The sequence below is a fragment of the Thalassophryne amazonica genome, chromosome 6 (assembly GCF_902500255.1).
Source record: "Thalassophryne amazonica chromosome 6, fThaAma1.1, whole genome shotgun sequence".
Classification (NCBI taxonomy): Eukaryota; Metazoa; Chordata; class Actinopteri; order Batrachoidiformes; family Batrachoididae; genus Thalassophryne; species Thalassophryne amazonica.
Genome location: NC_047108.1, coordinates 116007603 through 116019900, shown reverse-complemented (window position 1 = coordinate 116019900; position 12298 = coordinate 116007603). Strand labels below are relative to the sequence as shown.

General features: G+C 43.4%; 1 protein-coding gene across 2 annotated transcripts in view; it reads right to left on the bottom strand.

Moving 5' to 3' along the window:
- rimkla (ribosomal modification protein rimK-like family member A) overlaps positions 1-1523 on the bottom strand; it is a 50329-nt gene extending 48806 nt beyond the window's left edge. For both annotated transcript variants that reach the window (XM_034173203.1, XM_034173204.1), the window contains exon 1: positions 1321-1523. In XM_034173203.1, the coding sequence (XP_034029094.1) occupies positions 1321-1483 (163 nt within the window). In that variant the 5' untranslated portion in view covers positions 1484-1523. The remainder of the gene's footprint in view (positions 1-1320) is intronic.
- Positions 1524-12298: the final 10775 nt, after the last annotated feature.

Sequence of the window (12298 nt, the reverse complement as noted above, 5' to 3'; positions counted from 1 at the left end):
GGGATTGAAATTAGAGGTGGGCGATACCAGGAATTTTGGTATTCATCCGATACCAAATAAATACAGGCCCAGTATCGCCGATATTGATACAGATACTTTTTCATATTTAAGCTTCATACATCCAAAGGATCCAAAAGACCAAGGATAGAATTTCGCCAAACATTGTACATGACAACAAAATACTTTATCATCGCAATCAACATTTTTGTTTAAAAAAAATATCACTCAACACAACTTAAAACCTCCTGAGGTAGAGGGCTGACAAACCACAATATACAATATACAATACAAGGGTGCGCTGCTCCGTGTTGTGTGACACAGAGCTGCGGTGCTCTTACAGACAGAAAGTAGACTTTGATGAATCTGCGTGCGGGAGAGGAAAAAAGCTTGAGTATCAATCTTTTTACACGAGAATCATTCAATATCAATACCAGCGTTGGTATCGATATTAGGCTCGATCCGCCCACCTCTAACTGAAATAGTTTGGGCATGTACAGAGGAGAGACCCAGGGTATACAGGGAGATGGATGCTGAGGATGGGTAGGAGAAAGCCAACCAAAGAGGAGTTTTATGGAACTGGTGAAGGAGGACATGAAGGTGGTTAAAGATACAGAGGACAGGGTGAGATGCATCCAGAAGAACTATAATGACAGACGGAGAGCGAGCAGGTGTCCCGTCGAGATGAGGTGCATTGCTCTACTGCGCATGCGCACATCGCTCTACCCCGGACTTGAAGACGTCACCCGTCGAGATGAGGTGCCTCGCGCAACTGCACATGCGGAGATGATGTAACTCGCTCCACGTGCAACTGCGCATGCGCATTTTGGTTTTTGGTTTTTCCGTCAAAGTTTTTTTTATTATTAATTGCATTCAGTGTATTTATAGCCTAGTAAGTAAACCATTTTCTGTATTTTACGTTAGGAGCATAAATGTATGTATATTTTGCCTGTCGAAATAAGGTAACTCCAGGTTAAAAATACTTATCGTTTTATAGTGAGTACATTTTATACATTACTACGTTCGGATGAACAATTTATACATTTACTTGCCCATCAAAATAAGCGAACTCCGTCAAGTTTTTTTTTTTTCAGTGCACACATATGCAGTTACGCGACGCACCTCATCTCCACAGAACACCGTTTTCACGTGGACTCAGTCTGAAAGTGGGTTAGACGGTCACGGTTAGCATCCCCCCCCCCCACCGTGTAGCCCCCAAACAATAGCCAGGAGCTAGCAGCTGCAGCTTGCTCTACTACTACCACAACAACACTCACTCACTTACACACACAAACCCACACAGTGTGTCTTTATTTTACTTGCCTAATTGTCCTTCGCAGATGGTCAGAACGATCTGATCCATGAGCAGCGAGCGGAACTCCACCTCGTCCTCGGCGCAGCGCTGCTTCAGCGCCCGCAGGATCTGGACCTGCGGGTACTCCTGGCTGATCCGCCGGTCGGTCACGAACCAAACCCGGGCGCACATGTCGGATATGTGGAGAATAAAAAACCCCAAAAAAGAAAAAAAAAAAAAAAAAAAAAGGAAAACCCGAGCAGGGTTTAGCAGGTGTGTGGCGGCTCACACAAAGAGGCTTTAGCGGCTAGCTAGCGGCACTGCGATGCAATAAAAACACAACCAACTGCCGTCCGCGCCCAAACAGTTAGGATAAAGAATCTCTGTCTCCTCTGCTTCCCTTCATTTGCAGTCATTTACTCCTCCCGACGGGGCGCACAGACCGCGAAAATTCAGCACAAAAAGTTGCCTCTTGGAGAGTTTGTCCGCCCGCCGAGCGAACGCGGCTCAGGCTGCACCACCGCGCGGAGTCTTTTTTTTTTCCTTTTTTCTTCTTCCGATCGTCGTGTCGAACCTATCAATAAAGTTCCGTCGTGTTAAAATTTTAAAAAAATTACGATTCGCACAATCCACGTCCGCACGATCCCGTGGTTCGTTTGGCTGCTATCCACGAGGTGTTGGTGCTGAAAACTGCACGGTGGTTTTTGGGGAGATAGATATTTTTTTTTTCCCACCCACTTCATCCTGATGCCGCGTTGCCAGATCTGTTACTGTACAATAAACAAGCAACCAAGCCAAAGAAGAACATAAAGCATAAGAAGAAAAGCAACAACTCTCAAATTCAATTTCAATTTATTTTCATATAGTGCCAAATCACAACAAAGTTGCATCATGGCACTTTACACAAGTAAGCTGTGCCTTACCAACCCCCAGAGCAAGAACAGAGGTGACAGTGGTGAGGAAAAACTCCCTCTGAGGAAGAAACCTCAAGCAGACCAGACTCAAAGGGGTGACCCTCTGCTTGGGCCATGCTACAAACATAAATTACACAACAGTTCACAATACAATATCCAGGAAATGTTGCCGGTGCACAGGGCATCAGGTTTTCCAAAGCCGATACCATACCCACCCATCTCTGGATGAAGCTGCACCTCAAACAGAGAGAAAAAATAGAATCAGGCATCAGAACGACAAGAAATACTGTATAATTTGTCAGCATTAATTAAACAAGAAAAACACTAAAAGACCCAGAATTTAGATAAAGTTGAGGCCGCGGCACGCTCCGTTTACTAATAAAATTAATTTAAAAGAGTACAAAGCATAGTAACATACTATACCAGTATGCTAGTCATACAAAAGGGAAAATAAGTGCGTCTTAAGTCTGGACTTGAAAGTCTCCACAGAATCTTACTGTTTTATTGACGCAGGGAGATCATTCCACAGAACAGGGGCACGATAAGAGAAAGTTCTGTGATCTGCAGACTTCATATTCACCGTAGGGACACAAAGGAGTCCTGCATCCTGAGAACGCAGAACTCAAATTATTATTATTTATGCTACACTGTGTGATTTGCAATTTATCCATTTACTGAACTGTGCAACTTGCCTCCATTAACTCAACACACATCATCAAGAAAAACATAAGATAAACTTTATTGATCCCACAGCAGGGAAAAAAAATCACTTGTTGCAGCAGCAAGAGTCATATAGTAGTAAAGAAATAAAAAATATTTACATTAAAGAAAGGTGACAAAAGTATTTTGCTGTGTTTGCTGGTGGGTGCATAAATACTAATATGAATAGATTATCTGAAAAATAGTGTGTGTATGTATGTGTATGTAGTATAGTATGTATAGATATGGTAAAATTATTTCACAGGATAAATAGCACAGTTGTGCATGTAATAAAGCACAAAAGATGGAAGAAAATGTAGTTAATAGTGCAAAATCAGCAGATGTAAAGACGTTAAGATTAACATTAAGCGATATTTGCCACTTGTGCTCCACCAGGTGTATTAATTTTTTATGGTGTGTTGTGTGTGGTGTGTGTGTGTGTGTGTGTGTGTGTGTGTGTGTGTGTGGGTGTGTGTGTGGTGTGTGTTGTGTGTGTGTGTGTGTGTGTGTGTGTGTGTGTGTGTGTGTTGTGTGTGCAAAGCGCTTAAAGTCAGTCATACAAAATAGATGAGAATCAGAATAAAAAATAAAATAATAGGAAAGAAAATAATAAAGAAACAACACAAAACGTAAAAAGAAACAGCATCCTGTGCATTAACGTTCCTATATAAAGATATAATGAAATGAGACTGTAACGTTGTAAAACCAGTTACCCACCTTTCAGGATATTGCACGTTTGCATATTGCACATTTCAAATAAAATACCCTGACATGACATCACACTACTCAGCCTCCCTGGTAAAGTTTACTCCAGGGTGCTGGAAAGGAGGTACGGCCAGTAGTCGAACCACTGATTGAAGAGGAACAATGCAGGTTCCGTCCTGGTCGTGGAACAACAGACCAGCTCTTCACTCTCACAAGGATCCTGGAGAGGGCCTGGGAGTATGCCCATCCAGTCTATATGTGTTTTGTGGACTTGGAGAAGGCGTATGACTGGGTACCCCAGGAGATACTGTGGGAGTATAGAGTGAGGGGGTCCTTTCTCAAGGCCATCCAATCTCTGTACTCATACCGCAAGAGCTGTGTTTGGTTCCTTGACAGTAAGTCGGACTCATTTCTGGTGAAGGAGTTCAAGTACCTCAGGGTCTTGTTCACAAATGAGGGGACAACGGAGCATGAGATTGGCTGGAGAATTGCCGCAGCAGAGACGGTATTGCATTACCATACTGTTGTGACGTAAAGGGAGTTAGATTATATCTTCACACTGGCGTGGGAACACCTTGGGATCCCCCAGTCAGTTTGGGGTCACCCGCTGAAGCTGTTGCCCCCACAACCTGATCCCGGACAAGCATTTGAAGATGTGTGGTACCCACCGTTACTTCAAAGACTGGCTGAACATGTGCATATTGCACATTTAAAATGAAAGACCCCCAGATTTCTCATTGTTAATATAAGTGATACCAATCCATCCATCCATCCATCCATCCATCCATCCATCCATCCATCCATCCATCCATCCATCCATCCATCCATCCATCCATCATCACAGTGCTGCCCCTGGATCCAGATCCACGCCCCAGTATAATGGGTTATTTTAACCCACACCCACCCATCCAGTTTAATAATAAAAACGCAGTTTTACAGTAATATAATTGTTATGATAACGTTATTGTAGGTTTATGCATAAATGGCAGTACATGTAGATATTCAACAAACACCACAATGAACTCAAAATAAGCCATTACAAAAAATAACAAACAAACAAAACAACTGCTAAATTTCCAAACTGGTATTTCGAAAATATTTACAAGTACTAAATTCGCTTATATAGAAACCTGGCAACACGATTTCACCTCAACTCAGCCGCGTCCCCGTGAAGTCCACGCGCCTTCTTCCAGTGACGCTCGGAGTCAGGGAGCGTGTTTTTTGCGTCGGCATCCACCAATCCGCTGTCTCATCGACGCTGCTCTGCGCATGCTCGCTGCTCATTCCAGAGATGCTGGGGGATGTGGGCGAGACGTACCAGTGACAGCCAATGAGAAAGGACCTAAACGGAAGCAGAGGGTGGTGCCCTCTGGGGGCGGGGCGGGAATTTTCAGTGCGTGTTTTTGTCTTTGCGCGCGAGTCCGCCACGCATTTTCCGAACCGGTTTAGACCGGACGGCGCGGGAAGGTTCGGCGAAGCTCGGCGCTGCTGCTGTGTGTCTCCATGCGAAGAGGCAGGAAATGAAACAACGTCACCGTAAACACACACACCCCGTGTTTTCCATCTTGACTTTTCTTCTCTTTCCGGCGTGGAATGCGAAGTTTGAACGGCGGAGACGGTTTTCATTTGCGCTGTTTCACGGTGTCGTTTGGGGGGAAGAAAAAGTGTGTCGAACGGATCGAATCTTTCATCAAAATGAAAAAAATCCTTCATCAGCTTTGAACACAAAGTTTCCACCACAGCCGCAGATAAATGTGGAGTTTAAGTCCAGAAATAACACAATGCTCTCAACAAAATTAACACACACACACATATATATATCTTATGACTACAACCCTAAATGAACCATTTGTTTTTCCATTTCCCTGATCTCTAGTAATACTGTGAGAAATCTTGGAGTCATTTTTGATCAGGATATGTCATTCAAAGCGCATATTAACAAATATGTAGGACTTGCCTTTTTGCATTTACGCAATATGCTCTAAAATCAGAAAGGTCTTGTCTCAGAGTGATGCTGAAAAACTAATTCATGCATTTATTTCCTCTAGGCTGGACTATTGTAATTCATTATTATCAGGTGTCCTAAAAGTTCCCTAAAAAGCCTTCAGTTGGTTCAGAATGCTGCAGCTAGAGTACTGACGGGGACTAGAAGGAGAGAGCATATCTCACCCATATTGGCCTCTCTTCATTGGCTTCCTGTTAATTCTAGAATAGAATTTAAAATTCTTCTTCTTACTTATAAGGTTTTGAATAATCAGGTCCCATCTTATCTTAGGGACCTCGTAGTACCATATTACCCCCATTAGAGCGCTTCGCTCTCAGACTGCGGGCTTACTTGTAGTTCCTAGGGTTTGTAAGAGTAGAATGGGAGGCAGAGCCTTCAGCTTTCAGGCTGCTCTCCTGTGGAACCAGCTCCCAATTCAGATCAGGGAGACAGATACCCTCTCTACTTTTAAGATTAGGCTTAAAACTTCCTTTTCGCTAAGGCTTATAGTTAGGGCTGGATCGGGTGACCCTGGACCATCCCTTGGTTATGTTGCTTTAGACGTAGACTGTGGGGGGGTTCCATGATGCACTGTTTCTTTCTCTTTTTTGCTCCGTATGCATCACTCTGCATTTAATCATTAGTGATCGATCTCTGCCCCCCTTCTCGGCATGTCTTTTTCCTGGTTCTTTCCCTCAGCCCCAACCAGTCTCAGCAGAAGACTGCCCCTCCCTGAGCCTGGTTCTGCTGGAGGTTTCTTCCTGTTAAAGGGAGTTTTTCCTTCCCACTGTGGCCAAGTGCCTTGCTCATAGGGGGTCGTTTTGACCGTTGGGGGTTTTTCATAATTATTGTATGGCCTTGCCTTACAATATGGAGCGCCTTGGGGCAACTGTTTGTTGTGATTTGGCGCTATATAAGAAAAAAAGTTGATTGATTGATTGTTTCAGGAAATTTCTCAATTTTAAGACACAATGCTCCGATGAGTAGATGATACAGTTGCTTTTAAAATATGTTATAAAAGCTAAAAAAAATAAATAAATAAATAAAATAAATAGCGGTCATTTATTGATATGGTATGATAACAAACAGTGAATATTACAGCACCCATTGTTATTAAATCAGCCCCCCAGTCTCACACTTTTTTCGTGCCCTCCTCATAAAATGAGTCACATTTGTGATGTTTTTTTTATTATTATTATTTTACTATTTCTAATCTTTCTCCTAACCATAACATAATGTCATTAAGTCTCCCTTCCCCTAATCCTAACCATAACTCCTGACCCCCCCCCCCATGTCACCCTGCATTTCATGCCCCCACAGGGGCGCCACCAGGGATTTTGGGCCCCATAAAAATAAATCTTACTGGGCCACCCCCCCCCTCATATTATTTTGTCAGTATTATAATTGTATTAGGGGCCTCTCTGGCTCCTGTCAATCATGGGCCCCTAGAATCCTTCTTATTCTCCCCTTTTCGGCACCCCTGTGCCCCCGTCACAAAAAGACCCTCATTTTCATGACTATCACAAACTGTAGATTAATTTGCTTTTCATAATGCCATCACAAACTGCTGTGGGTTTTATTAAATCAGCCAACAACTCTCAGTTCATGCACAAACTCTAAAATTTGTTCAGCTTCAACACCGTGATGTCCTTCTTTATCTCATGATAATTATGGCAGTTTGTTTTTGGATGCTTTTGGTGTTTTAGGACATACAAAGTGGCTGAATACGGTATCGTATCAATAACCAGTTTGTAAGAAAAAAAAAAATGCTCCACACAGTGACTTACTGTTTTCCAAAGTCTCAACCTGATTTGGTGTTTTGAAATGTTCAAAGCCCAAATAAAGTAGTTGCTTCAGAAAATAATTCACTCTTTTGAAATGTTAAAAAAAAAAAAAACGTGGAGCTCAAAACACTAGGTGAAACAGTTGTATATTTCAGTCTGTATTTTCCCACATATCAGCCTTCCTGTTTCTTCAAAGCGGTAAACTTCTTGTCTCACACCTTCCTGGAAGTCCAAAATCTTGCAGTTCCTTGACTGGCCACTTGAGGTTGGCTCCAAAATAGAGCACATTCCCATAGAACTCTGTGTTAAAATGTAATATTTTATATTTTAGAGCAGAAATAAACATGTTTACAGTCTGGTACAAAAGCGATTTTGATCTCTGTAGATAGTTTCCTCCTCCATGACAAACTGTACGGGGTTAAATTTTTTGGGGACTTCTAGTTTTAGATGTTTTAAGCTATAAAGTTCTGTATAATTGTGGGTGTGTTGTTTTGAGTGACAGCTGCTGAGCCCAGTGTCTCCTCCTCTCGTAGGGTCTTTAGCTCAGAGGCCTCTGGATGCGGTGGCCCACTTGCTTTTTGGAGCTTGTGTTTGTCTTTTTGAGTGTTTTATGGTAAACAACTGGAATAATCAGCTTGTTGTGTGGTGAAACATCCTAACGGATCATCTTAAGATGTCTTTGTTGTGATATTTGCACTGAGTGAAATTCTTGTTGCATTTAATGTTGAATGCTAGCCATGTTAGCACTTTTAGCAGCTATTGGTAGCTTCATTTGTTAGGTCCATTTAATGCACAATTACTAAGAATTGTGTAATTGCATTGCTCATCATTTTTTATGTCCACACCTACAGAATCATATTGCATTCACTGGATAAAAAAATTAGACCCTGATCTCATAATTATGAAATCTTTTCTCGTAATTACGAGATCAGGGGTCTAATTCTTTTATCCAGTGAATGCAATATGCTTCTGTCACACCAAGCAAATTGTTAGGAAAACCACCGCACCATCCCCAAAAATACACTCAACAAAAATATAAACGCAACACTTTGGTTTTGCTCCCATTTTGTATGAGATGAACTCAAAGATCTAAAACTTTTTCCACATACACAATATCACCATTTCCCTCAAATATTGTTCACAAACCAGTCTAAATCTGTGATAGTGAGCACTTCTCCTTTGCTGAGATAATCCTCCCACCTCACAGGTGTGCCATATCAAGATGCTGATTAGACACCATGATTAGTGCACAGGTGTGCCTTAGACTGTCCACAATAAAAGGCCACTCTGAAGGTGCAGTTTTTTTTATTGGGGGGGGGGGGGGGTACCAGTCAGTATCTGGTGTGACCACCATTTGCCTCATGCAGTGCAACACATCTCCTTCGCAGTTGATCAGGTTGTCAATTGTGGCCTGTGGAATGTTGGTCCACTCCTCTTCAATGGCTGTGCGAAGTTGCTGGATATTGGCAGGAACTGGTACACGCTGTCGTATAGGCCGGTCCAGAGCATCCCAAACATGCTCAATGGGTGACATGTCCGGTGAGTATGCCGGCCATGCAAGAACTGGGACATTTTCAGCTTCCAAGAATTGTGTACAGATCCTTGCAACATGGCGCCGTGCATTATCCTGCTGCAACATGAGGTGATGTTCTTGGATGTATGGCACAACAATGGGCCTCAGGATCTCGTCACGGTATCTCTGTGCATTCAAAATGCCATCAATAAAATGCACCTGTGTTCTTCGTCCATAACAGACGCCTGCCCATACCATAACCCCACCGCCACCATGGGCCACTCGATCCACAACATTGACATCAGAAAACCGCTCACCCACACAATGCCACACACGCTGTCTGCCATCTGCCCTGAACAGTGTGAACCGGGATTCATCCGTAAAGAGAACACCTCTCCAACGTGCCAAACGCCAGCGAATGTGAGCATTTGCCCACTCAAGTCGGTTACGACGACGAACTGGAGTCAGGTCGAGACCCCGATGAGGACGACGAGCGAGCATGCAGATGAGCTTCCCTGAGACGGTTTCTGACAGTTTGTGCAGAAATTCTTTGGTTATGCAAACCGATTGTTTCAGCAGCTGTCTGAGTGGCTGGTCTCAAACGATCTTGGAGGTGAACATGCTGGATGTGGAGGTCCTGGGCTGGTGTGGTTACACGTGGTCTGCGGTTGTGAGGCTGGTTGGATGTACTGCCAAATTCTCTGAAACGCCTTTGGAGATGGCTTATGGTAGAGAAATGAACATTCAATACACAAGCAACAGCTCTGGTTGACATTCCTGCTGTCAACATGCCAATTGCACGCTCCCTCAAATCTTGCGACATCTGTGGCATTGTGCTGTGTGATAAAACTGCACCTTTCAGAGTGGCCTTTTATTGTGGGCAGTCTAAGGCACACCTGTGCACTAATCATGGTGTCTAATCAGCATCTTGATATGGCACACCTGTGAGGTGGGATGGATTATCTCAGCAAAGGAGAAGTGCTCACTATCACAGATTTAGACTGGTTTGTGAACAATATTTGAGGGAAATGGTGATATTGTGTATGTGGAAAAAGTTTTAGATCTTTGAGTTCATCTCATACAAAATGGGAGCAAAACCAAAAGTGTTGCGTTTATATTTTTGTTGAGTGTATGATTTAATGGGGCAGCACAGTGTCTCCTTTAAACCCCTGCATGATATTGTGGGATTTGACCACTTCTGGGGACAGCCTGCGCAAACACAGCATCACTTCACACAAGAAAAATGGTGTACTGTTTTGTTTTTGGCTGCAATCACCGAAGCAGTTGTAAAAAATACATTTTTTTTTCGGTTCCCAGTGGAGAAGGCAAGACAAGGTAAATGGGAGATGTCATGTCACTAAGTTTTAGTTTAGTAGCTGCAGTCTCTCTCCTGCACAACCACCTCGACATGTTTGAGCTCTGGGTCATAAACAAACCGCGACACATGACCGCTTTCCACCACATTGTTCTTTGCATTTTCACTTTGTTTGCTGTGTAATTTCCACAAGAACTCAGAGAAAGTGCAATGTTTCTGATGGGGACAGACAAGGGCTGTCTCTGGAATTAAAAGTATTGCGTAAAATGCATCATATTTTAACCCTTTAGCGCCCACCCTCAAACGAAACTATGGTGTCCAATAAATACCCGAACTAATGCTAGCCTGTAAGCTGATTCAAACTTGAAGAGGGGGGCGTGTTCAGGCTTATTTCATGACACACTGAGCCACCCACACTCCACCCCTTTATGCATTAATGAGTTCATTGTGAATCAGTGCGGGAGGGGCTCTCAATATAGAAAATCAATGGTGACATCACACAGGCTCTGTCCAGTATATATACAGTCTATAGTTTCTCCCCAAGGGTGTTGGTTTGTCAGCTGACTCTCACGTGAAAGTGGTTGCTCGCATGAAGGTGGTTGCTAACTGATGCTCACATGGAGGCGATTGCCATTGGCTGCTCATGCAAAGGTGGATGCTAGCTGATGTTAACGTGAAGGCAGTTCCTCATGGAGAGGCAGTTGCTAGCTGAAACTCATGTGCAGGTGGTTACTAGCTGATGCTCACAGTGAGGCGGTTGCTATTGGTTGGTCACGTAGAGGCAGTTTGTACGAGTTGCTGACATGGAGGTGGTTGCTAGCTGACGGTCACAACATGAAGGCAGCTGCTATTGGGTACCACAGTCTCATTTGAGGGTGGGCTCTAAAGGGGTAAAGAGTTTAGAGTATAGAGTTTTTGGGCAAATTACAAGCAAATAAAATGAAAATGCAAAGAAAAAGTGACGATGCGGACATGTGTTGCAGTTTGTTTATGACCCGGAGCACAAACATGTCAAGGCGGTTTTGCAGGTGAGAAAACATAGCTACTCTGGTTAGCTGTGTAGGTTAACACTTACCGACACGACGTTTCCCACTTGCGTCGTCTTCCCTCCACTGGGAACCGAAAAAAACACTTTTCGCGACTGTTTCAGTGATTGCAGCTGGAAACAAAACAATACACCATTTGTCCGTGTGAAGTTAAACTGTGTATATGTTGCACAGCGGGAGAATAACTCCCCATAAGTGGTCAAATCCCACAATATCACACAGACTGCGGTGCCCTATTGGTTGGACATGTGGAGGTGGTTGTTACCTGACACTTACCTGGAGGTGGTTGCTAGCTGATGCTCACATGACGGCAGTTGCTAGCTGAAACTCATACAAAGGCAGTTGCTAGCTGATGCTCACATGAAGGCAGTTGTTACCTAAAGTTCGCATGAAGGCAGTTGCTACCTAAAGCTCATGCGAAAACAGTTGCTAGCTGATACCCTCATGAAGACAGTTGCTAGCTAAGGCTCATGTGAAGGCGGTTGCTAGCTGATGCTCACGTGAAGGCAGTTGCTAGCTGAAGCTCATGTGAAGGTGGCTACTAGCTGATGCTAACACTGAGACGGTTACTATTCGTTGCTTATGTGGAGGCAGTTTTATGAGTTGCTGACATGGAGGCGGTTGCTAGCAGACCCTCACGTGGAGGGGGGCAGGTATTTCTAATTTTCCACAATCGATCCAGTGTCCACTAACAAACCAGCAGGTGGCACACACATCTATGTGATATTATATAAAACAAAAGGAAAAACAAAGTTGTTTTTGGCATTGGGTCTAATGCTTCAAGTTACCCACCAACTAATCACCTCATCCTCATTATGTGCTCTTCTGACTTGCTGAGTTACAAAATAAAAACAGTTACTGTTTTTGAGTTATTGTCTACACACCCGGCCGGGAAGTGCTAATCCACCCACGCACGCCAAGATCTCAACTGTTACCAGCGCAGGGAAATATTTGACTTTTAGTGTAAAAATGTTGAGAGAAAACTTAAAATGTTTGGTTCTGTTTACAACAAACACTAAGCTAGAGTCGCCTTTGAGTCCATCCAAG